Raw genomic sequence first — 25,632 nt, forward strand, 5'->3', positions numbered from 1 at the left:
CTGGGCGGTGCGGAGGCTGGTGTTGGGAGCACCTCGGTTGCTGTGTCCTCCCCTAAAGCAGCAGGACCTTGCTGCAGCCCTCTGCCCGAGAAAAGGGCTGAGATCCTCAGTGCTACCTTCAGGTGGTCTGAACCTTCCTGGAGGGGTTTAAGAAAGTCAAGAGATTCCTGAAGGTGAGGTATTCCAGGAGGAGCTGCCTTGGTATTTAAGAGGGGGGCATGCCTGGAGGTCAGTCCTGCTGCTGGTCTGGTCCAAAGCCATGGAGATGCAGGTCTTTTGGAGAAACCAAGGCTCTCTACCATGGGCTTTGCCCTCTTGTTGACAAGGAACCCAAAATGTCTTGGAAATCTCATCACTGATGTAAAGCAGGGAAGAAGTGTTTTCTGTCTCTCTGGGCTTGGGCATGTTGAGAGGTGGATGTACAGCGAGGGGTGTCCCTCTCAGCTCCCTCTGCCACGCAGGGATATGTGTGTCTTGACCGATGGCTTTGCGTATGGTCTGGAAGGATGACAGCCCCCAGGGTGTCCCTGCTCCTCAGGGCAGCATGCTGCTCTCTTTCCTCTGCCTCCTGTTGGGCAGAACCCAAATGCCTTCTGGCTACTTGTGAGCATCTCGCTGAGTATCCCCCTTCCTTCCTGACCACTGTCTGCTTCTTCACAGCCTTATACAGCCCTGCAACGCCAGGGCTTGGAGCCTGAAGCAGTGGTACCAGCTTAGAAAAAAGGGATGCGTTAAAAAGAGTTAACAGCTCAGTCCTGAAATACAGCTGCAAAATGCTCTTGGTGCCTGAAGTCTAAATGTACAGTTCAGGCCATTTTATATCTCCTCCAGCAGCCTCGGTTCATCCCTTGGCTGCACTGGTGCACTGCTGGCCTCGTGGATTTATGTCGGAGAGGGGAATCGAGGCTGGGAGGGAGGGAGGGAGGGAGGGAGGCCATGCGCGGTACCCGGCACAGGATGGGGATGCTTTGCCTGATGACTGGGACGCGGGAGCCCATCTAAATGGGGAATGTCCCCAGGTAGAGAGACCAGGAGTGATGTGTGGCAGTTGGTCTCCTGGCCCAGCTGGCCGGTGGGATGTGAAGCAGCATGTGTTACCTGTGGTTTATTAGCTCTCGCTGGCTGAAACCACGAGCTGGTGTGCATGGGGCAGGCAGTGCAGCACGGGGATGGAGGGGCAGGTGGGGCATCGGAGGTTGGTTCCTCCAGCATTTTCTTTGCCTTGAGGCCCTGCAGAGGAGAAGGGGAGGACAGGGCTGATGCTGTAGCCTGGGAGCAGATAAACTAAAGCACCAGGCTTCCCGGAGAAATGCTGCTCCGTTTGTGCAACCTCAGACACAGATCTGGAAATCGGGGAGGCAGGAGGCAGCTCGGGTGCCAGCGGCCCCGATGCTGTTGTTTGCAGGGGGCAAGTGTGGGCTTTACCAGAGGTGTCTTAGAGGGTGAAAACAAAACAGATCTTGCAAGTGTCTCCTGAACTCTGCGCCTGTTCCTGCTCTCTGCATTTCTCCCGGGTTGGTGAGCATTGCAGCCTCTGGTACTTTTTAAGGGTGGCAAAGTTTGCATGCAAAGGTAATGTCTTTTATTAGCCTGACTAATACCTTCAGGAAAAAACAGATGTCCTCTTGGGCCCGAGGAATGCCTGCGTGCTCAAAATGTGTCGGTTTTTCCAACGGTGTCCGTTCGTCTAATAAAAGATCTGACCTCCGCCTGGCCCGGCCGCGACCTTGGAGCATGCTGGCCCTGGGAGCATCCCGGCCGTGTGCTGCGCAGCCCTTCCCCGAAGGATCTGCCACCCTGGGAGCCGTCACCAGAGCACGCCTGCCCTTACCTTTCTCCTAATTCAATGCTGGCTGCGAGCACCCAGCCCCATGGGTGCTTTGGGCTCCCAGCGGGGTCTGTCTGTGGGGGAAGCAGAGGTCGGCTGCAGCTCAGCAAAGCATCGGGGCATCAGGCAGAATGGATGCAGTCCAGCAGGAGCATCCTTGGGAGCCCCTGGGAGGAGGGGGCAGCTCGTGCAATGCTCTATCCTTGCGGGCATTTCTCCTGCACGCAGTTGCTGGAGGGTTGGTTGCTCTCCGTGAGCTGGTTCGTGCTGTGGCTTTTTGGAGGCAGCTTTGCAAAAGTGCTGTTTTGGGGCCAGGTCAGCGCTCGGCAGGGTAGCCTGCACTCCTCAGAACAGCTGGCGGTTCTTCTGTGGTAGGATGGAGCTGCTATCCTACTGTCTTCAAATTCACCATAATGGGAAGATGTCAAGAAAACGAAGCAGCTTGCTCGTCCCATGGGGCTCGCAGCGCTGCTGTGGCCAAGGAGGGGGAATCGCTGCTCTCCATGATGGAGCATCACCCTGGCGCTTGTGGCAGGACCAGCATCTCTGCGGGGAAGATCTGGCCAAGCAAAGTGTCGGAGGCAGCAAAAGGTGGTGTTGAGGGATTTTCAGTCAGTGTTTTTTGGGGTAGGAGTCCTCGTGCAACCTGCTGGTGAGAGCACCGTCTGCTGTTCTGGTGAAATATAAAAATTCACATGAGATTATTTTTCCCTTGACCTTTTTCTTTTTAAAATACTTGGGATTCAGGTCCTGCTTATCCAGAAAGGCTCTCTGGTGCTTGGGAGAGCCACAGGAACCAACACAGCCTATTTCAAAGCAGGAAAACCCGATTCATTGAGTGGATTTCCTCCCCCCTGCGAACCCACTTAAAATTCATGGAGAGTTTTGTCAGTAAGAACCTGTTTCAATTAACAGACAAAAGAAACTCTCCTCGTTAAGCGCCTCTTTCAATTAAGGTTTGGGAGAATTCCCTCAGCTCTGAGGGAGGCTGTTCCCGAGGATTCAAGGGCAAAAAATACCCGTGAAGAGGAGTAACCTGCAAAGGGCTCTGGCTTTTTTTTGAGGGAGTCAGTGGCAAGGTCTGAACCATAAGCTGGCTGCGGCGTGTCAGGGTGTTTGGTTGGGACAGTGTTGGGGAGCATCGCTGTCGGGGGCTCAACTGCCCAGCCCTGCATCCCTGGAGCGTAGGAAAGCTAATGACTGCTGCTAATTGCTGGCCTAGTTTATGGAGGAGACTGATTTCGTGTGGCTGTTGGGAGATGGGGGGGAGCACAGAGAGGTGCTCTTCCAGATCAGGGTGCTGGGGACAAGGCAGGTGGCAGCCACCAGTGCTACCTTCCAGCCACCGTTGCCACCTTTCACCCACCGATGCCCAAGGTTCAGAAGTGGGGTGACGTCCCCAGGGGGGTTCCTCTGTACAGCCTCTCTGGTGGGGGGCTGCAGCACCTCGGGGCTGGGGAAGGGGCTGGGAGAAGGGAGTTAGCAGGGGCAGAACCTGGGGAGCGGGGTTAAGATGTGGGTTTTGCTAAAGCTGGTCTTAAAAGCCCCACCAGTCGGACTTGCCGCTGCTCTGCCATGGAAAAAGTTTTAATCATAGGCTTCCAGAAACCTCACCTGGTTCTTCAGGGTTTTCCGTGTGTTTTTTTTTTTTTCATTTGTTTGGGTTTTTTTCTCCCCTAAAAATTCATCAAATATTTGCAGTGATTTGCCACACACCAAACTTTGCCTTTCCATCCCTCTGCAGGGAAAGAAACATTTTCACGATTGTTTTTTTGAAGGAAACTCAAGGAAGGCGTAAAACTGAAGTGCTAAAGGGGCTTTCTGGGTGAAAAACATCTCTTCCAGAGCTAGACACTTTGGCCAAAAATAACTTTTTACATGAAAATCTTTGACCGCTTTTGCTGAGCGAATCACTTATCTTGGTTTCTTTCCTGCAGGAGCGGGCAGGTGGTGGGCAGCCGGAGCTGGAGTTTTATTTCCAGAGAATAAACTTGGTTCAGCAGCAGCAATTCAGGTGGATGCTCCAACTGATCATTTCTGGCCAGGCTTTATAAATCAAATCTTAAATAAAGTGCTGAGAAAAAGGGAGGATTTTCCTGCTGAAGTTCCCCTGGGATCCAAATGCTCCAGATGTTGAATAGATCAGGGATAAATTTTCCCAATATTCCCTTGTGTTTGCTCCTGTCCAGCCTGTGCACAGCAGGAAGAAGCCGAGCCAGGTGGGTTTGGGGGGAGCAGCGCCGGTGGCTGCCTGCCCCTGCCTGCTGCTGCCTGTCCCGAGGGCAGATGCCAGGGTTGCCATTGTCCTTCTTTAATTTTGCATCTTTTGGGTACTGGGGAAACCCTGGTGTCCTTAAGAAAGTGGCGCTGGGGCTGTCCCCCTGCCAGAAGCAGGTTGTTTTTTTTTTTTTTTTCCCTGGTGTGTTGTAACTACTGTTTGCAAAGCGCTTAAGCAGCCCGTGTAATCTACCGCTAAGACACTCCTTATCTGGCATTATAAAACTGCCCTGGTGGCACATGGGCAGACTCAGCGAGAGCGGGCAGCCGGGACGAGCTCGTTTCTGCTCATTTCTGTCCTTCTGCTCGTTTTCCTCTCTCTGTCTGCTCTGCATCCCTCTCCCCTGCCTGGACACTCTGGGTTTGCAGCCTGGCAGGACGCAGCTGGACATCCATACAGCTCCGCCTTCCATCTGTGTCTCTTTGGGCCCATCCTAAAGGCTCACCCGGGTTGTCAGTAAGTGGGGAGCGACAGGAAAATCTCCAGTTTTGCAGCAGTTGAAGCTTTTATACCAGCTTGCAGCTTTGTCCCCTCTGACGTAGGGCTTCAGTCCCTGCTTGAGGAGCACCTTGGTGTGATGCACAGGCAGCTCTGACCTGCTGCCTCCTGTGCTTTGATACTGGTGTGCGTTGTCACACCACCGCGCTCCGAAGCAAAGGAGTTCATCTCCTGATTGTGCCTTCTGTTGGCCAGTAGATCCGGCCCTGGCTGGAGAGGGAGGTCATGGGGACAGGGTCCTTTGCACCTTTGGTGGCTCTTCTCCCATGCCAGTTTTCCCAATTCTTTGCAGATATTTCCAGTTGCAGTTGGGATTGCTGCCATTCAGAGCTGATAAAGGCAGCGGTGCAGAGGTAGGTGTTTAAAGGCAGGTTTTTCACGCCAGTTACTTTTTAATGTTCAAAGCAAGCTCTTCTGTCTTAAGCTCATGGTTGTCTCTTGAATGATATGGTGGCATTAATCTCCTCTCTAAGGACGTGCTTAGCTCAGTGGTTTTAAATCTGCAGCCCTCTAAATATTACCAGCAGAGTGAAGGGGATTCCTCCTAGAGGGAACTTAAACCCGTTAATAACAATTTGGCTGCCTTTTGTGCATCTTCTACGGGTAGTTCGTGATTCCCGGGGCTGCAGGGCACCGGGTAGTGACCGCTGTGGATGCTGGCGAGGATGTGCAAGGCGTGGGAGAGACAGCAGTCATGGTGGGCTGAGTGCTGTTGCCCTGCTGGGGATGTGGGTCCCAGCCTGGATGAATTTAGACCTTCCAGTAGCCTTTTGCCATCAAATGTCCAAGTGGGAGACAAAGTGGATGCATCGGTGGGGCCAAGCTGGACACACCCCCCGCGGTGGTCGGATATGGGAAGGGAAACGTTGGAGCGAGCAGAAGCAATTGCAAATCGCTGAGCTGGGCAATGCAATTTAGAATCCTGCCTCTAAATCCTCCTCCATCCAGGCTTAACCCCCAGGGCTGGCTTACGTGGGGAAGTGGAGCTGGCGTGGTGGTGAGGAGGTGATTAGCCAGTGGTGGGGCTCTCCCCACGGTGATGGGGAGTGAGGAGCACCCAAAGGGTGCAGGCAGGAGAGGAGTGGGATGACCCATCTGGCTGCAGTGTTTAGGATGTGGTCCCATCTCTGTGGGTGGAATGTTGGGGGTCTGTGAGCTACCAGAGTCAGCGATCCGCTGTCGTTGCACTGCAGTGAGGAGCAGGTTTGGGGGTCTCTTCTTCATGAGGGTGGATGCTTGCTCTCTCCCTTGCAGCCCTTTCCAAAGTGGTGCGAGGGAGATGCATGAGTAATTATCTTGCCATGTCACACCTGTGGTTTTGAGCTCACCTCCCATCCCTGGGCTTGGGACAGTTGATTTATTTGACAGCCAGGACTTGTGAACTGCCTGATTTTCACTGCTCGCACCTGCAGCCAGACCTATTGCACCCTCTGATAAATCAAACCCTGCTGCAGTTGTCTGCTCGGACCACCAACCCTTCCCTCTCCTCTGGATCTGCTTGCACTCTCTTGCTTGTATTTAATCCTCCCATTGCATCCCTCCAAAATCCCACCGGAGGTTAAAGGGAGAGTGCTGCAAGCCGCCGACGGAGATGGTTTCATCCCCTCTGGTGCCCCACTGCCTTTCCAGGGTGCCATGGTTCCCCGGGGAGCATTTATGGCAAATAACTCTGGCCGGGGGAAACCGCAGCCCCCAAAACACGCCGGGGGGGGGGGTGGAATTTAGAAAAGCTTTTAAACCATTTTCCCCTTCCTCCTGCAGCTGTCTTAGATTTGAAGCGCTGATAGTAAAGGGCTTCCCCGGCCACTGGTTGCACTCCTGCCTGCCCCGGGGTCGGATCTGGCCCCGCGGGTGCTCCAGGCTCCTGGCTGCGCTGGGGAAGCCGCTCAGATGCTGATTGTGTTTGTCAGGGTGGCTGGATTAAGAGCACTGTGGCTAAGCCTCCTCGCCGAGCCTCCTCTCCAGCAGAGCCTGGGCCAGGGCTTTGCTCAGAAACTCCCCAGAAAACAGCATTTTCCAGGGCTCTTTCTCCTGTGGTCTTTGTCGTGCGGCTGTGGCTGAGCACCCATCCGTGCGATGGGAGCCTGCCGGCGCCGCACGGTGTTTCTGGGGGCCTGAGGTCTGCGTGTGGGACTCAGTCTGACATTTCCAGCTGGTGCCTTTTAAATAAACGCTGTGGTTTTAAAAGGCACCTGAGCAGCTTCTAAAAATCAGGTTAAAAGGAAGTTTGACTCCGGCTGTCACCTTGCCAGCTCTTGTGTTGGTTTTTTTTTTTTTCTATCTTACCATCATGTTTAGCTTTTTCTTTTAGAAAAGCTGTTGGTCTCGAGAACTTGTTTTGTGCTCTTGCACCCAAACCTGCTTCCTTCTCTGGCGTGCAGCTGTCGGCTCTCCCAGTGCTGCTGGGGATGTACAGGAGGGGTTTGCTGGCCAGCATGCAGCCAGCACCCACTCCCGCGGGGAAAACCCTGAGCAGGAGCATCCCCACCCCACAGCATCGCCCCAAACCCCTCAGCATCCTCCCTGTGGAGGGTTTGCTTCAACAACGAACCGGCAGAGCAGGATTCCTGCCTGCTCTCTGCCTTGGCGGCGGGTTTGTGGGGCGGGATGCTGCGTGCCCTGGTCCTGGCTCACACCTGGCTGCTCCGGGGGTCCGGCGCTGGCCCCCTGCCTGGGCAGGCATTGCCTTCGTGCTTTGACGTGGCAGCCTCCCTTCCTGGGGAGAGTAAGCTGGCATCTGCCCAGAGATGCTGTCTCCAAAGCCTGGCCATTAAATACCGTAATTAAAAGCTCTTAGAAGAGGATGGACTAACGAAGCCCCCTTGGAAATGGCAGATGATATGGGTGCAGGGCCCTGCTCTCGTCTGCTCTGTCTTGTGGAGGGTGGTGCGAGGATGGACGTACCGTCCTGCCTGTCAGCCACCAGCCCCAGCACTGGCGTCAAACCTGCTGGCTGTCACTTGCCCACCCATCGCCATGGGAGCATGGCTGCCAGCACCCACTGCTCCTAAAAGATGAGAGAAACAGAGGGGGAATGGGATGGCATGGCCGGGATACTTGATAATGCCGTCCTGGCTGTCCACATCTGTAGGGGTGGTACCCAGGCAGGGGAGACTCCCTCTGCACACGTGCATCCCTAAAAGCAACATCCCCATGTGCTTCTCCTTTCGGTCCTGCCTGGAGATCATCCATGTGTGCAAAGATTAATTACAAATCGATAAAACCAGATGCTCCGCTGTGAAACAGCAGTGGAGGTTGCTAGTGGATGATGGAGATGGCGATGGAGGCAGTGATGGAGGCTAGCTGCTGGTGGCGTGCGCAGGGTCCGAGCGAAGTAGTGCGGTGCCAGTGGGGTTGGGAAGTGGAGCCTGGAGCAGAGCTTGCTGCAGGGAAGGGCAGGGATGACAGGATTACCCTGCCAAGCCCCAGCCTGTAATCCATGGTACCGTTCAGCCAGCCACGTTTAATCCCGTTACGTGCCCGACTGGTGTCTGTAGGGTGGGCGTTTGGCTGTGGTGCCAGCGGGGTGCGGGGAGCTCTAGTCAGGGACGACCAGAGACCTCTGCCCTTGTCCCCAGCACCGGCGCTGGGTTTGGGGATGGTGCTGCAAGCCACCATGCCAACACTTTTTATTTTCCTTAAGGACGCTGGCCGCATCAGCGTCCCCCTGCGCGCCTTCACCTCCCGGCAAGCAGTGCCCATCCTACTGTTTTTCTTTGTTTTCTTTTTTTAAATGAGCCTTTCACAGGGTAGGGAAAAATATTCCCAAGGTCCCTTCGGCTCCACGGGGGCGTGCCCGCGTCCCTGTCCCAGTGACCTTGGCTGGCGGCTCCTGGGTTGGCCTCATGCTGCCTGGCTGGCCAGCTGCCCGCGTGCCTCCCTGCCAGCCGGGCTGGGCAATGGGAGGGCTCGGACCCCCACACCCCCATTCTCCTTGACGCAGCCTGGCTCCTGCTGGGCAAACAGGAGGAGCAGGGCTGCTTCTCCAGCCACTTGGTGTGATGGGTAATTGTAGGGGGCTGGGGGCTCCCCCCTATAGCACCCTGGTGGTGCTGCCATGCCCCGGACACGCACTGCAGCCGGGGTCCCGGAGCACGCCTGCGCGCTGCACGCCCGCCCCATCCCCAGCGCCGTCGGGAGCTCACGGCGCTCTCACGGCAAGTCCTGGCACGCTGGCGAGCTTGTCGAGGGATCTGCCAGGGCTGCCGTGCTGGCGTAAATAAAAGCGGTGGTGTTGTACCGATGCCGACCCTGCCTGCTCATCCCACCTCTCTCTTGCAGGGCGCCGCGTGGAGCTGGGGGACTGGGGCACCCCAGGGAGCCACCATGCCCACGTGCCCCCCGCGAGCCGCGCTGTGGCCGCCCGCCGCCCCCTCGTCCTGCTGAAGCCATGGAGCTACGCCTGCCACCGCTGCCACCACTGCGGGGATTTCGGCTTGGCAAGGGGACTCTCGGTGCGTCTGCCATGGTGACATGAAGTGGATGGCGAGGGACGCCGGACTGCTGGAGGGGAGAGAGCCTGCACAGGCGGCCTGCTAGTATTTTAATTTATTAGCATTCATTTTTAGTTTACCTATTTTCTTCAGTTGGTTGGTTGCTTCTTCCCCTCCCCGGGGCTTGCAAGGGGAGGGGACAGGCAGGGGAGAGGGCCCCCACCTTGCCCTGCGGATGCAAGGATGACTGTGCTGGCCAGGGCCTGGCGGGGTATCCGGCAGCTCTCTCTGCAGGTGGTGTTGCTCCTGCTCTTTGCCTTCTGCCTGCTCAGTGTTTTCGTCTCTGCGTATTATTTATATGGGTGGAAAAGGGGCTTGGAGCCCTCTGGGGACGCGGCGGGGCCAGACTGCGATGAGCCCAAGGTTGCCCCTTCCCGCTTGCTGCCACTGAAGACCCTCAAGGCGGCCGACTCCTCCCGCACGGACCCCTTGGTGCTGGTCTTCGTGGAGAGCCTCTACTCCCAGCTGGGCCAGGAGATCGTGGCCATTTTGGAGTCGAGTCGCTTCAAATACAGGACAGAGATTGCCCCGGGGAAGGGGGACATGCCCACACTGACTGACAAGGACCGGGGGCGCTTTGCGCTCATCATCTACGAGAACATCCTTAAGTACGTCAACCTGGATGCCTGGAACAGGGAGCTGCTGGACAAATACTGCGTGGAGTATGGTGTGGGCATCGTCGGCTTCTTCAAGGTGAGGGGGTGTGTGGGGCGAACCGAGACCCCGTGGCCAGGCCGGGTGTGAGCGGGTGGCTCTGGGGTCCCAGTGCCCTGCAGGGACTGCGCCCTCCCCTTCCTTTGTGCAAGCAGCCTGAATTGGTGTGGAGCCTGCCCACAGCCTGGCATGAGGTGCAGGCTTCTTGCAGAGGGCACCATCTTAGCCCTCTCCCCATGGAAGGGCTGTGCGGCTCCTGCACGTTTTGGGGGTAAAAGCACACCTCTGGGATCAGTCTGGTTGCTTTTAGCATCCCATTTCCCAGCACTGACCCTTGCTGGGGTTCACCAAAAGCACGAGCAGGTATTTTGCTCGGCAGCCCCCTGCCCTTCTGCCCGGGGCTCGCAGTCCTGGGGGGTTTGTGTGTTGTATGTGAGCAGGATTGAGTGTGCGAAGGGGATGAGGGTGGCCAATGCTCAGGAGAGGAAATGGAGGGAAAACAGCACACGTATCTCCGGGGGGTGGTGAGCCCCCTAACCCCTCGCCATGGCCATTGGTGCCCCTGGTGACCCCCTGCCTGCACAGCCAGGCTGGGCACTTGGTGTGTTTTTCAACGCCTCTGTCCCCACATCCTGTCTCCTCCAGCTCCCGTCTCTCCCCCTGCAGGCCAACGAGAACAGCCTGCTGAGCGCCCAGCTGAAGGGCTTCCCCCTCTTCCTCCACTCCAACCTGGCGCTGAAGGACTGCAGCATCAACCCCAAGTCGCCTCTGCTGTACATCACGCGCCCCAGTGAGGTGGAGAAGGGTGTGCTCCCTGGCGAGGACTGGACCGTCTTCCAGTCCAACCACTCCACCTACGAGCCGGTCCTCCTGGCCAAGACCAAGTCAGCTGAGTCCATCCCACACATGAGCGTGGATGCGGCGCTGCACACCACCGTGATGCAGGACCTGGGCCTTCACGATGGCATCCAGAGGGTGCTTTTTGGCAACAACCTCAACTTCTGGCTGCACAAGCTTGTCTTCGTGGACTCTGTCTCCTTCCTGACGGGCAAGAGACTTTCTCTGCCCCTCGACCGCTACATCCTGGTGGACATCGACGACATCTTTGTGGGCAAGGAGGGCACACGGATGAAGGTGGAAGATGTCAAGGTGCGGCTGTGATGTCCTGGCTGTGTGGGCAGGGGATGTGTGGGGTGGGTGCTTGTGCCTGCTCTGGGATGTTGCAGGGATGAGTTTTCCTGCCCCCAGAGCATCCCCTGACCCCATGGGAGCCCCTCTGCAAAGCTCTAGGGGATACAGGTCCTTGCCCTGACATGGCAGCCATCCCTATGGCCATGAGCTGAGGACATCTTACTTTCTCTCTCCCCCTCCCAGGCACTATTCGACACACAGAACGAGCTGCGCACCCACATACCGAACTTCACCTTCAACCTGGGATACTCAGGGAAATTCTTCCACACGGGTGAGGAGGGCAAGGGCATCGCTTTGCCTGTTGATGCCGTACGGCTGGTGTTGAGGCACAAACTGGTGCTCAAAGTTGGGGCTGCAGGAGGGTCCTTGGGCATCCCACCCTTGCTGTCCCCCATTACCCGGTCACTGAGAGGGGCCTCCCCTCCCTCTGCCCTAGCTGCTCGCGTGCGGCTCCGCATGCCCGGCGGTGACGGCGAGCGTCGTGCCCGCAGGTACCGATGCCGAGGACGAAGGCGACGACCTGCTGCTGTCCTATGTGAGGGAGTTCTGGTGGTTTCCCCATATGTGGAGCCACATGCAGCCTCACCTCTTCCACAACCAGTCAGTTCTTGCTGAGCAGATGACCTTAAACAAGAAATTCGCTGTCGTGAGTAAGATGCCGCCGGCAGGGGTGCTTGTGGTGGGGGGAGGATGGGAGAAGGGAGGCGAAGAGGCAGCGAGCTGCCTGGGTTGCCTGTTCAAGGGAAGATGTCATCTATGCGTTGCAGCTGTGCCTGCCTAGCCCGGTACTAGGGGCATGCGGGGGTCCATCCATGGGAGATGTGGAGGTCTGACCCATGCCTCTGCAAGAGGAAGAGTCTCTTTGGGTTGGTGTGTGCTGGGTTTTAGCTGAGCTTAGGGTTGGGTGCTCGGCCTGGAGTGGTTTGATGCTGTTCTGGGCTATGATGCAGGATCCTGGAGCTGTGGCCATGTGCCGGGAGGCTCCTGCTGATGGAAACTCCCTCTGCAGGCCGAGCTGTCAGGGACACGTTTGGTTTATAAAGGCAGGCTCTGACCTTCGGCTTGGTAAGGGGTTGTCCATCCTCTTGGGCCATCCTTTATCTGCCCTGGGTAAAGCCAGGTTTGAGACCAGATCATGATGTGATCTACTTGTTTGCTCACAGTTGTCTTGAATCCAAAGCCAGTAATGCCAGACCCAGTAATAATAATTCAGACCTATGGCCTAAGAGAGGGATCTTCAAGCTAACCTAAATTAATTTTCTGATAATTGGAGGTGCTTAATTAGAGAGAGACTGGACCATCCCTACTCTGAATTTCTAGGCTGTTTTATATCTACTGATATAAACCAATTTAGAGTCCTGTGTAGATGTATCTCCTCATTCTCCACAGAAAAGCTTTGCTGCTGCTGTTTTGCTAGTGACAGCAGAAATGGCAGGGGTGAGGATGGTCCACGTGAAGCAGAGGACCAAGTATCCACCCAGCACGTATGCTGCTGGGCTCCCTTTCATGGAGACAGCCCTGATTAGGAGAGGATGTGCAGGCACAGCACTGTCCTGGTTGCTCTCCAGAGACGTGAATTGACTATTTGTAGTTGGGAATGGGCAGTCCCTTGGGGAGAAATTGGTTTGGGATGTTGTGATTTTGGGGTCTCCATGGTCACCTACTCCCTGCTTTCTTCTCTGCAGGAGCATGGCATCCCCACTGACATGGGGTACGCTGTGGCCCCCCACCACTCGGGCGTGTACCCTGTCCATGTACAATTGTACGAAGCTTGGAAGCAGGTTTGGTCAATCAAAGTGACAAGCACGGAGGAGTATCCCCACCTGAAACCTGCTCGCTATCGCCGTGGCTTCATCCACAATGGCATCATGGTAGGTGGCCAGGCTTTATCTCTGGTGCTTTTCTCCTTTGCCTCCCCCACCAAAACCCAGAAGCTCGGCGGGTGGTTTCTGGGCAGCTTGGATGGTTCGATTTGAGAGCCCTATGCCCTCTGTTCGTCCTGCATGGGGGAGGCTTGTGTGAGGACACTTTCTGACTTCTTCATCTGTCCACCTCCATCCCTTGTGGACATCAGGACTGAAGTCAAAGGTGGTGAGGGGCAGTGGAGCCAGTCCTGACCCCTGAAGGGCTGAGGACCCCTTTTCGTTTTGGAGGTGAAAGGGGACCTAGACCTGGGTGCTCCATGCATGTCTTTCTCCTGCCTCAGGTACTTCCCCGGCAAACCTGTGGCCTCTTCACGCACACCATCTTCTACAACGAATACCCTGGTGGCTCCAGTGAGCTGGACAAAATCATCAACGGGGGCGAACTGTTCCTGACTGTGCTCCTCAACCCCGTGAGTACTGCTCTGGCTGCCTGGGGACAGACGGACAGGTATCTCTTGTAGAGCCGTCCCCGGGTGCTGCTGTGGGCAATGTCCCTGATGCCCTTAGCCAGGGTGGGAGCCGTTTGTGTGGGATGGCTGCTGGCTGAGGCTCCACTAACCCCTGCTCCGTCCTCTCCACTTCAGATCAGCATCTTCATGACCCATCTGTCCAATTACGGCAATGACCGCCTGGGCTTGTACACCTTCAAGCACCTGGTCCGCTTCCTGAATTCCTGGACCAACTTGAAGCTCCAGACGTTGCCACCTGTGCAGCTGGCACAGAAATACTTCCAGATCTTCTCTGAGGAGAAGGACCCGCTGTGGCAGGTACCCCTCATGCCTGGAATGGGGGGAATAGGAGCTGTTTCACCTCTTTGTGGTTCTGCGGGTGGTGCTAGGAAGAAGTTTGCCCCATAGAGCTGGGAATAACCCCAGTCTTTGCCCTGCCTGCTGAACAGCGTGGCCTCCTCACACATCTGCTCGGGCTGGGGGGGAGTCTGAGCAGTGGTGCACAGTTCCATCCAGGCTGCCCTGCCTCTAATCCTCCCCTGCATTTCAGGATCCCTGTGAAGACAAGCGTCACAAAGACATTTGGTCCAAAGAAAAGACCTGTGACCGATTCCCAAAGCTTCTGATTATCGGGCCTCAAAAAACAGGTGCTTCCCTTCACCCCCGGTGCTGTGAGCATGCTGGGAGGCTTGCTGGGTCCCCCTCACATCCCTGGAGAGCCTCTCAACCCTCCTGCCCTGAAGCAGAGCTTGGAGGGAGGTTTGGCCCAAGTCAGCTCCTGCTTTCTGTCTGTCCAAAGGAACGACTGCCCTTTATCTCTTCTTGGGGATGCACCCGGACCTGAGCAGCAACTACCCCAGCTCAGAGACCTTCGAGGAGATACAGTTCTTCAATGGACACAACTATCACAAGGGCATTGACTGGTAGGTCTCCCAACCACGGGGGCTGAGCTGGGAGCGCTGGTTTCTTCAGAAACCAGAGCAGTGGTGCGGTCAGGTTTCCCATTGACCTCACAGCCACTGGGCTCTCGGCAGAGGGCACCTGGGTGTTGCCAGGTGGGACGAATTGTGCACAGGCTCTGCCTTGTGCCTTCAGGCCATCGCACCACCATGATTCATCCCTGAGATGTTGTCCTTAAGACAAAGACCACTTGCCAGGACTCAGAAGTGTCCTTGGCAGAAGCTGGGCTTGTGTGCATCTGCTCCCGCCTGGTTTCAGGGTCTGTCTGGGGAATCTGGTGAGGCCCAGCCCTCCAGAATGGCTGTAGGGGATTGTGGAGCCCCAGGCAGCGTGTCAGACCTGGGGGGACCGTGCAGGGTTAGTACATGGTACAGAGTGTTTGAGATGTCACCTGTGAGGAGGGGTGCTGGGGCCATCTCATGGTGCCCATCCGCCTGCCTCACGCTGTGCCTCCCCCAGGTACATGGAGTTCTTCCCCATCCCCTCCAACACCACCTCCGACTTCTACTTTGAGAAAAGTGCCAACTATTTTGACTCCGAAGTGGCTCCCCGGAGAGCTGCGGCCCTGCTTTCCAAGGCCAAAGTCATCACCATCCTCATCAACCCTGCAGATCGAGCCTACTCCTGGTATCAGGTGAGCCTCCCGCCTCTGCCTCTCCCCTGCCTTGGGCAGCCCTGTGGGGCAGCAGGCCAGCAGTTTCCCTCCGTCAGCTTGGTTTGGGAGGTGGGGTGGCTGCAGGCGCTGCACTTTTTTGGCTAAACAAGATGTGCGAGGACACGGTGTGGTGGCCTGGGAGCCACGGTGCCTCATGGGCAGCCCAGGATTTGGGTTGCCCCACGAAAAAACCTGCGTTGCTTATACCTGACAGCACCAGCGAGCTCATGACGACCCGGTCGCCCTGAAATACACCTTCCACGAGGTGATCACGGCAGGACCCGAGGCTGCTCCGAAGCTCCGGACCCTGCAGAACCGCTGCCTGGTGCCAGGCTGGTACGCCACCCACATCGAGCGCTGGCTGAACAGCTATCACGCCAACCAGGTAGGGATGGGAGCACCCCACTCCTACAGTGGCAGCACCCCAAGGAGACCCCCTCACCCAAGCAAGGATGCTCAGGGAAGAGAGCTTGGGTCGCAAGTCAGCTGCAAGGGTGCTCCTGTGGGATCTGCTTTTTTTATACTTAAATAACCACGGGTAGAAGAGTAAAAGTATGCTGGGAAGGTGCAGTGGGCAGATATTGTGCAAGAAGGAAAGCTTTGTAGTGTGAGCCTGGTGATGGACGATGCAGAAAGATGTTCTTGTGCCTGTCCTGGGCAGGTAGGTCCTTCTGCTGGTCCTCTGGCAAAGCAGGGTCGAAAGGGGTCCGTGGGGTGGAGAGTTGTGGGTGGCACTGCAGGGGCACCCACCGCCTGCCCAACACTCTTGGCCACAGACCCCTGCGGGGCTGCCCTGTGAGATGTCACCATGGCATCGAAGCAGGACAAAAATAGCGGGCAAAGCTGCCCGTGGTTCGAGCTGCCTGCAGGGGAAATGGGGGCTGGATGCCAGCCCTGCTGTGACCCGCACAGTGGAGCTCTGCTGGCAGTGTATGGGCCACATTGCGCCATTCTGCTCAGTCCCTGAATGATTTTTCCACCATCATTTAACCTTATAAAGTCTATTAGCTGTCTGCTTCTGGCGTAATTGCTGTAATGCAATCCTGGCTGCCCATGGGTTGGGTGGCCCTGAGCCGAAACTCTGATGTTTTCCTAGATGGATCCTGGCCCTGGCTTTTATTTGTGTTTAATTTTTCAACACCTGGTGTAAGTGAACACCGGGGCACGTTAGCATTCAAAAGGGGACCCTGCGCTGGCTGTGGCAAATTTGGCTCCAAGATGGCAAAAGGTGCGGCGAAGGTGTCCTTGTGCCCTGGGAGAGCAGGGCTGGGAGCCAGCAGGACCTCACCGCCCTGCCTTGCTCCTTGCAGATCCTGGTCCTGGATGGCAAGCTGCTCCGAACGGAACCTGCCAAAGTGATGGAGACTGTCCAGAAATTCCTTGGCGTGACCAACTTCATCGATTATCACAAGACGCTGGCGTGAGTCCTTCCCTAAGCTTCTCCTTCCTCCAAGCTGCCATTGCTCCTGGTGCAGTGGGTTGCCCCTGGGGACGCCCAGTGCTGTCCCAGGGCAGCCCCCAGAGCTGCTGCTGGTGTTGATGAGACCAAGGTTTCACCTGAGATCAGAACAGCAACTCCTCATTGCTGCGACCTACACTGGTGTGGCTGCAATCAGAAATAACGTTCAAGAAGCACCCCGCTTTGCTGTGCTTATCCAGGCACCGCGCTGGTGTCACCCCAGGCAGCCCAGGAGCAGCTCGGGGCTCCTGGAGCAGAGTTCAGGGGTGCATTTGTGACACTTGTGATGGTGTTGAGCCCCAGTACCCTGGCTCCTTGTGCACACGCTGCAGAGAGCAGCTCTTGCTGCTGGCTGTGTAGCACTTCCACGGGTGTCACCTTGCTCTGAGCCTTCCAGACATTAAAGCCCACCATGGGAAGCAGAAGATTCCAGGGCTCCTAAAAAAAGAATAATTCACCTCTGAGATGGTCTGGTCTGTATACATGACCACTCTGAGTCTGCACCCAGCCATGGGGCTCCTGAGGGCATCCAGGGCCAAAGATGCCACAGAAGATAATTAAATTCACGTAGACCCCTGTGCTCCCTCAGCAGGGTGAGGAATGAACCGTGTCGGGCTACTTACTGTGCGGCTGTAGTGGAACCTGCTGTACCAGAGGGTCGATAACGAGATGTTAGCTGGGCTGCGGATTAAAAAGAGGTGGAGAAGTGCCCTCGTGCAGGGCTGGGCTGCAGCGGGGCTTGTCGGGCAGCGTGGCAGCATGCTGGCCCGCAGCAGGCGTGAGGGAGCAAGAGGGGTGAGGCAGAACTCTCTCTTCGCAGGTTTGATCCGAAGAAAGGATTTTGGTGTCAGCTTCTGGACGGAGGGAAAACGAAATGCTTGGGAAAGAGCAAAGGGAGGAAGTACCCCGAGATGGATTCAGATGTGAGTATGCAGAAAACCTCCCAGGATGGTCCCAAGCGGGGCTGGAGGGCTGTGTCAAGGTGGTGGGCTTGGGGCTGGTTCCCCTGACCCTCCTCTCTGTTCTCCTCCTGTTGCAGTCGCGCGCCTTCCTGCGGGACTATTACAGGGACCATAACATAGAGCTCTCCAAGCTCCTGTACAAAATGGGGCAGACGCTGCCCACATGGCTGCGGGAGGAGCTGCAGAGCACCAGGTAGCTGCCGCCCGCCGCCTGCCCAGCAATACCCGAGCGGGGCCAACCCCTGCACCCGGCGGGACCTTCCTCAGCAATACCCGGCCGTGGCCTCGGAGGGGACCCCCAGGAGCGGACGGCTGCGCCGGAGGCTGCCCCAGCGGTGGCCTGACTGCAGTCCCTGTGCTGCCACCTCTCCCACCTACCGCACACCCATTTCTCTTTCTTTTTTTTTTTTTTTTTCCTTTTTAATGCCTGGGCCCGTTGGTGAGGTCCCTTCCTGCCCTGCTCCAACATGAGCAAGTGCACAAATTCCCCCTTTCTCTGCCCAAAACAGGCCCTGACTCCCCTGGGCCTGAGAGCAGTGGCAGAGCCATCCCTCACCTCCTGGTCCGAGGGTGGAGGAGCTGCTCTGGGCACGCTGGAGGTGACTTTGCTGAGATGGAGCAGAACAACAGAGCTGGTAGAGACCCAAAGCACAGAGGGACCCAGACGTGCTCCTGCCATCAGTCGCCCCAGGAAGCAGGAGAGTTCGCTGGATTTCCCCGACACCTACTTGAGAAAGCTGCGAACAAGGTGGATTTTTCTTTCAAAGACTTGGGCACGATTTCTTTTGTCATCTCCGTTGGTTTTCAAGCTCCTCAACCTCTTCCTCCCCGTCTGTAGGCCGCACGGTGGGACCGCGGCCGAGCAGGAGAAGGGGCCGGTGTGCTGGCCCCGGTGTGCTGGCTCCGGCGCGCTCCCGTCCCCCCCAAACTCCCCCTTGCAATCTTGTACACGCGTGGTGTTTCCTGTGGTAAAGCCGAACGGTGCCTGACGTCCCCCGGCACGGAGGAGAGCCGGTCCTTGGGGACAGGGCAGACGTTGGAATAACGGCAGTCGGAAGGATGCTGAGAACTTCAAAACTCTTGAATATTAAAAGCGAAAGTATTTTAATAATGATGGGGTGGGGGTGGGGTGAGTTTGTTTGGTTCCCATTTTGCAGGGGGTTGTTTTTCTTCGGTGCCAGAATTTGTACCTAAACCCCGCGGGTTTTACGTGGTTTCTTTGGTTGTTACATGTGATGTGGACGAAGGTCAGTGGGGAAACGGGGGACGGTTTCCCAGCCGGAGACGCCTCTTTATACCGTTGATGTCGTACCGAGCTGCAGCCCCAGCTCTGCCTCTCCCGCGCCCCGCCGTGTCCCCTGGGTTTTGCTGCCAGGGGTGGCAAATGAGACTGAGCCATCATGGGTTTACCTGGATAAGGGCCCAAATTTCCCGTCGGATGGAGCTGCTCCGTAGTATGCGGGATAGCAGCGGTTGCCACCGCCGGAGGTACCCGGGATGCCACCCCGCACCTCCAGAGCCGTGTCATGGCAGCGGGGATGGGATGCAGTGTTTCAGCCTGGGTGACGGAGGGGCCCCGCTGGCAGCGGGGATTCCCACCCGGCTATTTTTGTAGGACCTCCCGTAGCCGTGTGTGGGGCCATGGTGGGGCTGCACCTCCCCTCTGCCCCTCCGTGGGGTTTTGCTGGGAGAGGCTCCTGGGCGCTGGTGTAAGCTCCTGTTGAACCAACTGCTAATAAATCGGGGACTCTGGTTTTACGTGCTGGTTGATGCCTGTTTCTCTCCTCGCTGGCGCGATCCAGTGCTATTCCCGGGGGGGTGCTATCTGCTTTTGGGGGCCTTTGGGCGCAGTTTTTTGGGGGATTTGGGGAGGAAGGGGTTGTGCGTGGGAGCGGCCCTCCATGCACGAGGTGGCAGCAGCCGTCTAGTCCTGGATCCGGCCACGCTGCACAGCCGCCCGCAGCCTCCTGTTCCCGGGATGGGGCCCAGGGCCAGCTGGGACAGCATCCAGCTCCGACTCTGTTAGCACTGGGGCAGCGATTTGGAGGGACCGGGGGGGTCCCCACTTGCTTTTCCCCCTGCCCAAGGGTAGATAGCCCCTGCCTGCCAGAGCCTGCCCACCCGTCTGCTGCCTCCCCACCGCCTTCCGCAGCCCGGCCCCTGCGAAGCGCTGGAGGAAATGAAGACGGAGCCTAATTAATCCCAGCCGGGTTTGTTTGAACCTGTCGGAGTGACAAACGATGTGCAGTGCAGCAGGAGCCGCCGGACGGAGGAGAGGGGGCTGCAAGGGGAGGGCAGTGGGCTGCCTGCCTGCCCACACCCCCGGGGCTGCCTGCCTGGATGAGGAGGCTTTTAATTTTTGGCCATGCCGGAGCAAAGCTAGGCCATGCACCCTATGCCCGTTACCCACAGTTCCCTTCCTGGTGTCCCTGAGCCTGGCAGAGAGCAGTGGGGCTGTGTCCAGGTTGGCCACCATCATCCCCATCCACCCCCGGGTGACGTGCAACCACCCCCGGCCCGGCCCTGGGCTGCCCCAGGTGGGACCAGCTGCCGCCCAGCTTGGCCCAGAGTTAATTGCTTGTTAATTAATGGCAACAGGAGCACAGCTCAGCCCTATGCGTTGGCCCCGGGGTGCCTGGGAGGATGAGGAGGGCTCTGCCCTCCCACAGCTGCAGGAGAGCCATGGGGGAGGAAGGCTCCGTCCCCTGAGCCCCTGGCCCGCCTTGGCACCCGTGATGTTTTCTAGCTTCTGCGCCTGCCGAAAATGTGCAAACTCAGTGCAATCCGTGCTGGGCTGGGCAAAGGCCAGGGGCTGGGTGGCTGCAGCCGGCACGTCCCTGGGGGACAGCGGGATCCCCAGCCAGCATCCCCGCTCGGGGCTCCAACCCCACTGTGCCCCAGGGCTGCTCCCCCTCCCTGGCTGGGGGCTGCCGGGGCTGTCCCTGCTGTGGTCTCGTCCTTCAAACTCTCGCTGGAGACCCCGAGGCAGCCCCTGCCCAGCTCTGAGCCCCCCAAAGGGCTGCCGGGGGAAGTGGGCTGGAGGCAGCAGCCTCTTGGGGGTCCTGGAGGTCTCAGACCTGAGCCCGAGCCTGCTCCAGGCTCTCCGCAGCCCCAGCCCACAGGCAGGACCGTGGTGGCTGTGGTGAGGGCTGGCTTTCCTGGCCGTGATGAGCCATGGCAGGGTCCAATCGAGCCCTGGGGGTTGCTTACACCTCAATTCATCCTGCAGCCGTGCCCTGACACATCCCATATCCACGTCCTGATGCATCCCATGTCCGTGCCCCAACACGTCCTGCATCCTCCCCGGCTGCTCAGGGATATGCCGGTGAATCCCCGCTGTAGATGGATGCGGGAGGGATGTGGAGCCCGGCAGTGCCTGCCAGGGCTGCTGTTTGCACGGGGCCAGGCAGTGCGGGACATGCTGCAGCCCACCGGGCTGGCAGGGAAGGGATGCTGGCATGGAAGGGAAGCAGGCAGGGAGGGATGCTGGCAGGGAGGGATGCAGGCAGGGAAGGGAAGGAATGCAAGACAGGGAGGGATGCAGGCAGGGAAGGGATGCAGGCAGCGAGGGATGCAGGCAAGGGAGGGATGCAGGCAGGGAAGGGATGCAGGCAAGGGAGGGATGCAGGCAGGGAGGGATGCAGGCAGGGAAGGGATGCAGGCAGGGAAGGGATGCAGGCAAGGGAGGGATGCAGGCAGGGAGGGATGCAGGCAGGGAGGGATGCAGGCAGGGAAGGGATGCAGGCAGCGAGGGATGCAGGCAAGGGAGGGATGCAGGCAGGGAAGGGATGCAGGCAAGGGAGGGATGCAGGCAGGGAGGGATGCAGGCAGGGAAGGGATGCAGGCAGGGAAGGGATGCAGGCAAGGGAGGGATGCAGGCAGGGAGGGATGCAGGCAGGGAAGGGATGCAGGCAGGGAAGGGATGCAGGCAGCATGGTGCAGGGCTCGCCTGGCTGGGCGCAGGGGTGGGGGTGCTGGCCATAAGCCATGTGGTAACTCGTTACTGGAATGTGCCAATGAATGCAGGTACCCTGGTGTCCCCTTCTCTGTCCCCAGCACAGCTGCACAGGACAGGGGCCAGGTCTGACCCCCAGATACCTCCCAGAGCAGTGGGGTGGCTCTGGTCCTGCTCCCCCAGGCAGCCGGTGCATGATGCCCCATCACCCCACAGCCACGCAGAGCCACCCGCACTGCCATTGCCACCGAGCCCCTGAGCTCCCCAGGGGCCATGAGGACCAGCTCCTGCTGTGGTCGGAGCTGCCATACCGGTGGCCGTACTGTGTGCCGCATGGGTCTCACCAGGACAGGGATTTTGGCAGGAGGGCTGGAGGTGCAGCGCTGTGCTCCATCAGACAGATCCGGGAGGGTGGGAAATGTGGGAGGAGGGAAAAGCTGAGAGATTCCCGGCTTCCTGCCAGCATCACTCGGGGCGTTTATAAGCCTGGAAGGGCAGATCATTTACAGCCCCTCCGCTCGCCCGGCAGCTCCATCCTCTACTAGAGACAGCGTGCGCAGCACAGCCCTGGGCTGGGTGGGCAATAACAGCCCACTCCCGAAAGGAGGGACTGGAGTGAAATTCCCAGTTTCGCAACCTTGCTTCATTTAAAACCCCCAGCCCTGGAGGGGATGGAGGGGGTTTTGCAGCATGTCCAGCCAGGGAAGGAGGTGACAATGCCGGCAGTTGGGATTCACATGCACCCCAGATGGCTCCTCCTGCCCCGCTGCCAGTGGTGCCCCGGCTCCATGCTGGGGGCATGTGGGATGCAACCCTCCCTGGGGGGACATCATGCCTTCCATCTTCTGATGAGCAGAGTGGGTGGCAGGACAAGGAAAGAAACCTCTTGGATGACTTGAAAGCCATCTCCTGTGTTGGCTTCCCAAAGTGGGTGGAGGTGGAGGTGCTCAGCAGTTTTTGGGTGGGATGGGTTCCTCCTCCAAGCGCTCTGCGCTGTGTCCAGCCTATACAGCCTGCCGCAGCTTGACATTTAAATCAAGCTTTATAATGAGATTTAGCAGAAATCAGAATTATTTCAATCAAAAGATGTCTATACCATGGGTTTAAGTTTATGTTGGAGAAATCTCACTGTGACTCTCCCCATCAAGCTACCGACCTCCTGCTCCTCCAAAGAGGTACATGAAAGGGGCCGAGCTCAGAAAGCACAAACCTGTGCAGGACCTCGGCTCTGAAAACCTAGCGAGGGAGTCAGGAAGGGCCATGGAAACTGCTCTCTCACAGGGACAAACAAGGGTGGTTTGCACCCTATAAATAACAGAGATCACCGACTGTGGAGGAGCCCCTCACCATCCCCCCCCCCCCCCCCCGAGAAAGGCATCCTCGAACCAGATGGCTGGAGGTTAAAACCAGATGATGCAAATATTTCACACCGTGGCAGGACTGTGAAAGCAGCAATGGCTTTGCCCTCTTCCACAGTCCTTTCCTCCAGGCTGGGGACCTCCTCCCAGGTGGATATTGTCACCCAGGTGGATGCGGGTGTGCCACACCAGGACCTGCCGTGGATGGGGAGGTGGGAGAGGTGCTGCTGGTGGGGCTCTGGCTGTGGTCAGGCTCCTGCTGGGATGATGGGACCCTCAAGGAGGGTCAGATTTGGGGTAGCTGAAAACCTCCTGAGACCCTATGCAGTGTCACCCAGCGGTGCTGTGTGCTGGGAGGGGACAGTGGCTGTGTCAGCCCTGCCGGAGGGCCGTGTCCCATTGCATGACTGCTGCAGCTGCTGGGATGTGACCTTGGCTCTCCCGCCCCGGCACTTACTGCATCCTCGGCGTGGGACCTGTGTCCGGAGGGAGGATTATGCCTAGTCGGGGGGGGGGGGACGACAGTCCAAGTCACCAAGTCCTTGAATAAGAGCCATGCAAAATATTTCCTCTGATGCTTCTCATGATTTTGAGTGACGTATTTACACTTTGTGACAAAATAATGCTAAATTCTGGTGTCTGAAAAAGGTCAATGTATTTTCATTATATTATTTGTTATCTACCCCTGGATTACAAAGCCGATAGAAATCCTTTTGTAGAAGTTGTACATTTTCCTGTAAAAATTTATAGGTCTTGTTTTGAAGATACAAATGTACAGAATGTCTTCTATACATTAGAAGACATTTATATATAGGGTATTTACAACGCCTCAGAGTGTAAATATGAATCGCCCATTTAAATGTCACAGCCTAAATCAGAAAATGCTGGAGATGTAAAACAGACTTGAAATGTCAAAGGACAGATGACAAAAAGATGTTTCTTCCATCCGAGAAAACTGTCTTATAACCAATTTCTATTAATCCCGGCTTTCTGCTGGCTGTAGTTAACCCAGTTCTGCGAGCGGTATTTGTTTTAAAGCGGAGATGTGGTGATGGGCAGTTCGGGGCTCCGCTGGGAGCCGGACCCCTCCAGCCTCCACGAAGCTCCTGGGCTGGTGCCCCCCTTCGCATCCCCCTCATCCCAGCCCTACATCCCCCCTCCCGCCCCACCTGCCAACCTCCCCCCCCCATCCTGCATCCCGCCACCCTCCCGCAAGGCGCCTTTGTCCTTTCCCGCGCCGTTTATTATTAAAACCAGGTGTCGGAGCGGCTCTGGGCTGTTTCTCGGGGGTCTCGGGACGGGGAAGTGGTGGGTTGTCCCCCCGGCAGAGGGACCGCAGGGGCACGGGGGGATGAACTGGGGGGCAGCTCCAGCTCCCCCAGGAACCGGACTCCCTGGGGACCCGGTGCTTGGTGGCTTTTTCACAGCTGGAGCCTGCGGGATCCGTGCCAAAGGGGTGTCCCCAATGTCTTCTGGCTCCCGACACAAGTGCTGCCGGCTGGAACCAGGCGGGTTGTGCACGAGTGGAAAAAGATAGGGGCTGATAAGGTGGTTCTGGTTTAATAATGCAGGGGACAGCTGGGAGGCAGCTGGGAGGAGGGAGGCCGGGGCGGGAGGCTCAGGGCGGCTTTAGGATGAGGAAGGGCTGTGAGGTGATGCGGAGCCCTGGAGAAAAGACGAGGCAGACGTTAAACGAGGCTCCAGGCAACTGAGGGTGTGCAAAGGGCGACAAGATGTGGATGGCTGTAGCTGTCCCGGCAGCTTTTCATTCAGCCAACCCAGCTTCCAGCCACCTAAAGGCAGATATAACTTCTCTGGGCTCAGGGAGCAGCAAAAATCATGCCGGTATCAGCACATTCCCACCACTGAGGGGCTGGTACTGACGTGGAGGTGTAACTCAATGCACATAATATATAGGTTTCAACCATTTTAATACTTTTCCTCCTCTTTTTAAGCCCCGTGGGGACTCAGCGCTGTTTGTTTGCTGGTGCAAAGCTTGCTTTTGGGATGCTGCTTGCCATGGGCTGCTCGACTCTGCCCTGCTTGCTGGCCCCAGGCAGGGATGCCGCCTTCCCCAAACACCTTGGTGCTGCCCAGAGCATCCCTGGCAAGTCCCTGTCCTTGTCCCTCACTGGGACAACATCTGCAGCTCCTTTGCAGGGCATTTGGGGTGCGAGAGAGGAGCAACTCAAGAGCCAGGGCTGTGAGAGGGACTCTCCAGCTCTAGGTAGGGAGGAGGGAAATGTTAAAGGGTTTCCCGCTGTCGCACATCTGGGTTGAGTTTCACCGCTGATCCCTCCTCTGTGCACCATGGGGTCCGCCACTGCCAGAGCTGCTGGGACTTGGAGAGCCGTGCTGCGGGTCCCAGCACCGGGGCAGGAGTGAAGGATGCTCGGGGACCACCTTCCCCCTTGCACAGGGTGCTCAGCCCGGTGGAAAGCCCTCCTCAGCCCCCATCTTCCCATCCCTTCCTCCGCAGCCAGGCGCGAGCAGCCCGGCCCCGCCGACCACCCAGGCGTGCTGCAGCCACCCCTGGGACCCTCCGGCTCCTCGTCCTCCCCTGCCACCTCCATCCACCTGCCCTCACCCGGGGTTGCCCAGATGCTTTCTCCCCGCTGACCCTTCCACGCTGGGCATGGCCTCCATCCTCCCCTGCCCCGTGTCCCGCAGGGCTGGTGGCCACACATGGATGCCACACAGCCAGATGGCAGTGCCACAGCCAGACCCCGCGGTAGAGAGGGGACGGGCTGGTCCTGTCCGAATGCAACGCCACTGTCACACACACACACACACACATACACACACTCCCCTGCGAAACACCATCACCAGAGCCACCAGGAAGATGCTCTGACTGCCTGTCCTGCCCGTTAGGGCTCACAGTGGGACCGGTGAGCCGAGCTGGAGGACGATGCTGGCGGTAGCCATGAGCTGGGCTGTCTCCGTGCCCCAATCCAGATGTTGTGCCAG

At 57.7% G+C, this 25,632-nt stretch overlaps 1 protein-coding gene across 1 annotated transcript; it reads left to right on the forward strand.

Moving 5' to 3' along the window:
• Positions 1-9,280: 9,280 nt before the first annotated feature.
• On the forward strand, positions 9,281-19,110 carry NDST1 (N-deacetylase and N-sulfotransferase 1; the record flags this gene model as incomplete). Its single annotated transcript, XM_082489673.1, has 14 exons — positions 9,281-9,790; positions 10,418-10,900; positions 11,126-11,213; positions 11,434-11,588; positions 12,628-12,813; positions 13,149-13,277; positions 13,452-13,634; positions 13,867-13,963; positions 14,116-14,239; positions 14,736-14,910; positions 15,146-15,316; positions 16,242-16,351; positions 17,211-17,313; positions 17,430-19,110. The coding sequence occupies 14 exons, from the start codon at positions 9,281-9,283 to the stop codon at positions 17,547-17,549; spliced, it is 2,634 nt and encodes an 877-aa protein (XP_082345799.1). The 3' UTR covers positions 17,550-19,110.
• Between the last annotated feature and the right edge of the window lie 6,522 nt (positions 19,111-25,632).

Source organism: Vanellus vanellus, assembly GCF_965231255.1.
Source record: "Vanellus vanellus genome assembly, chromosome: 13".
NCBI lineage: Eukaryota > Metazoa > Chordata > Aves > Charadriiformes > Charadriidae > Vanellus > Vanellus vanellus.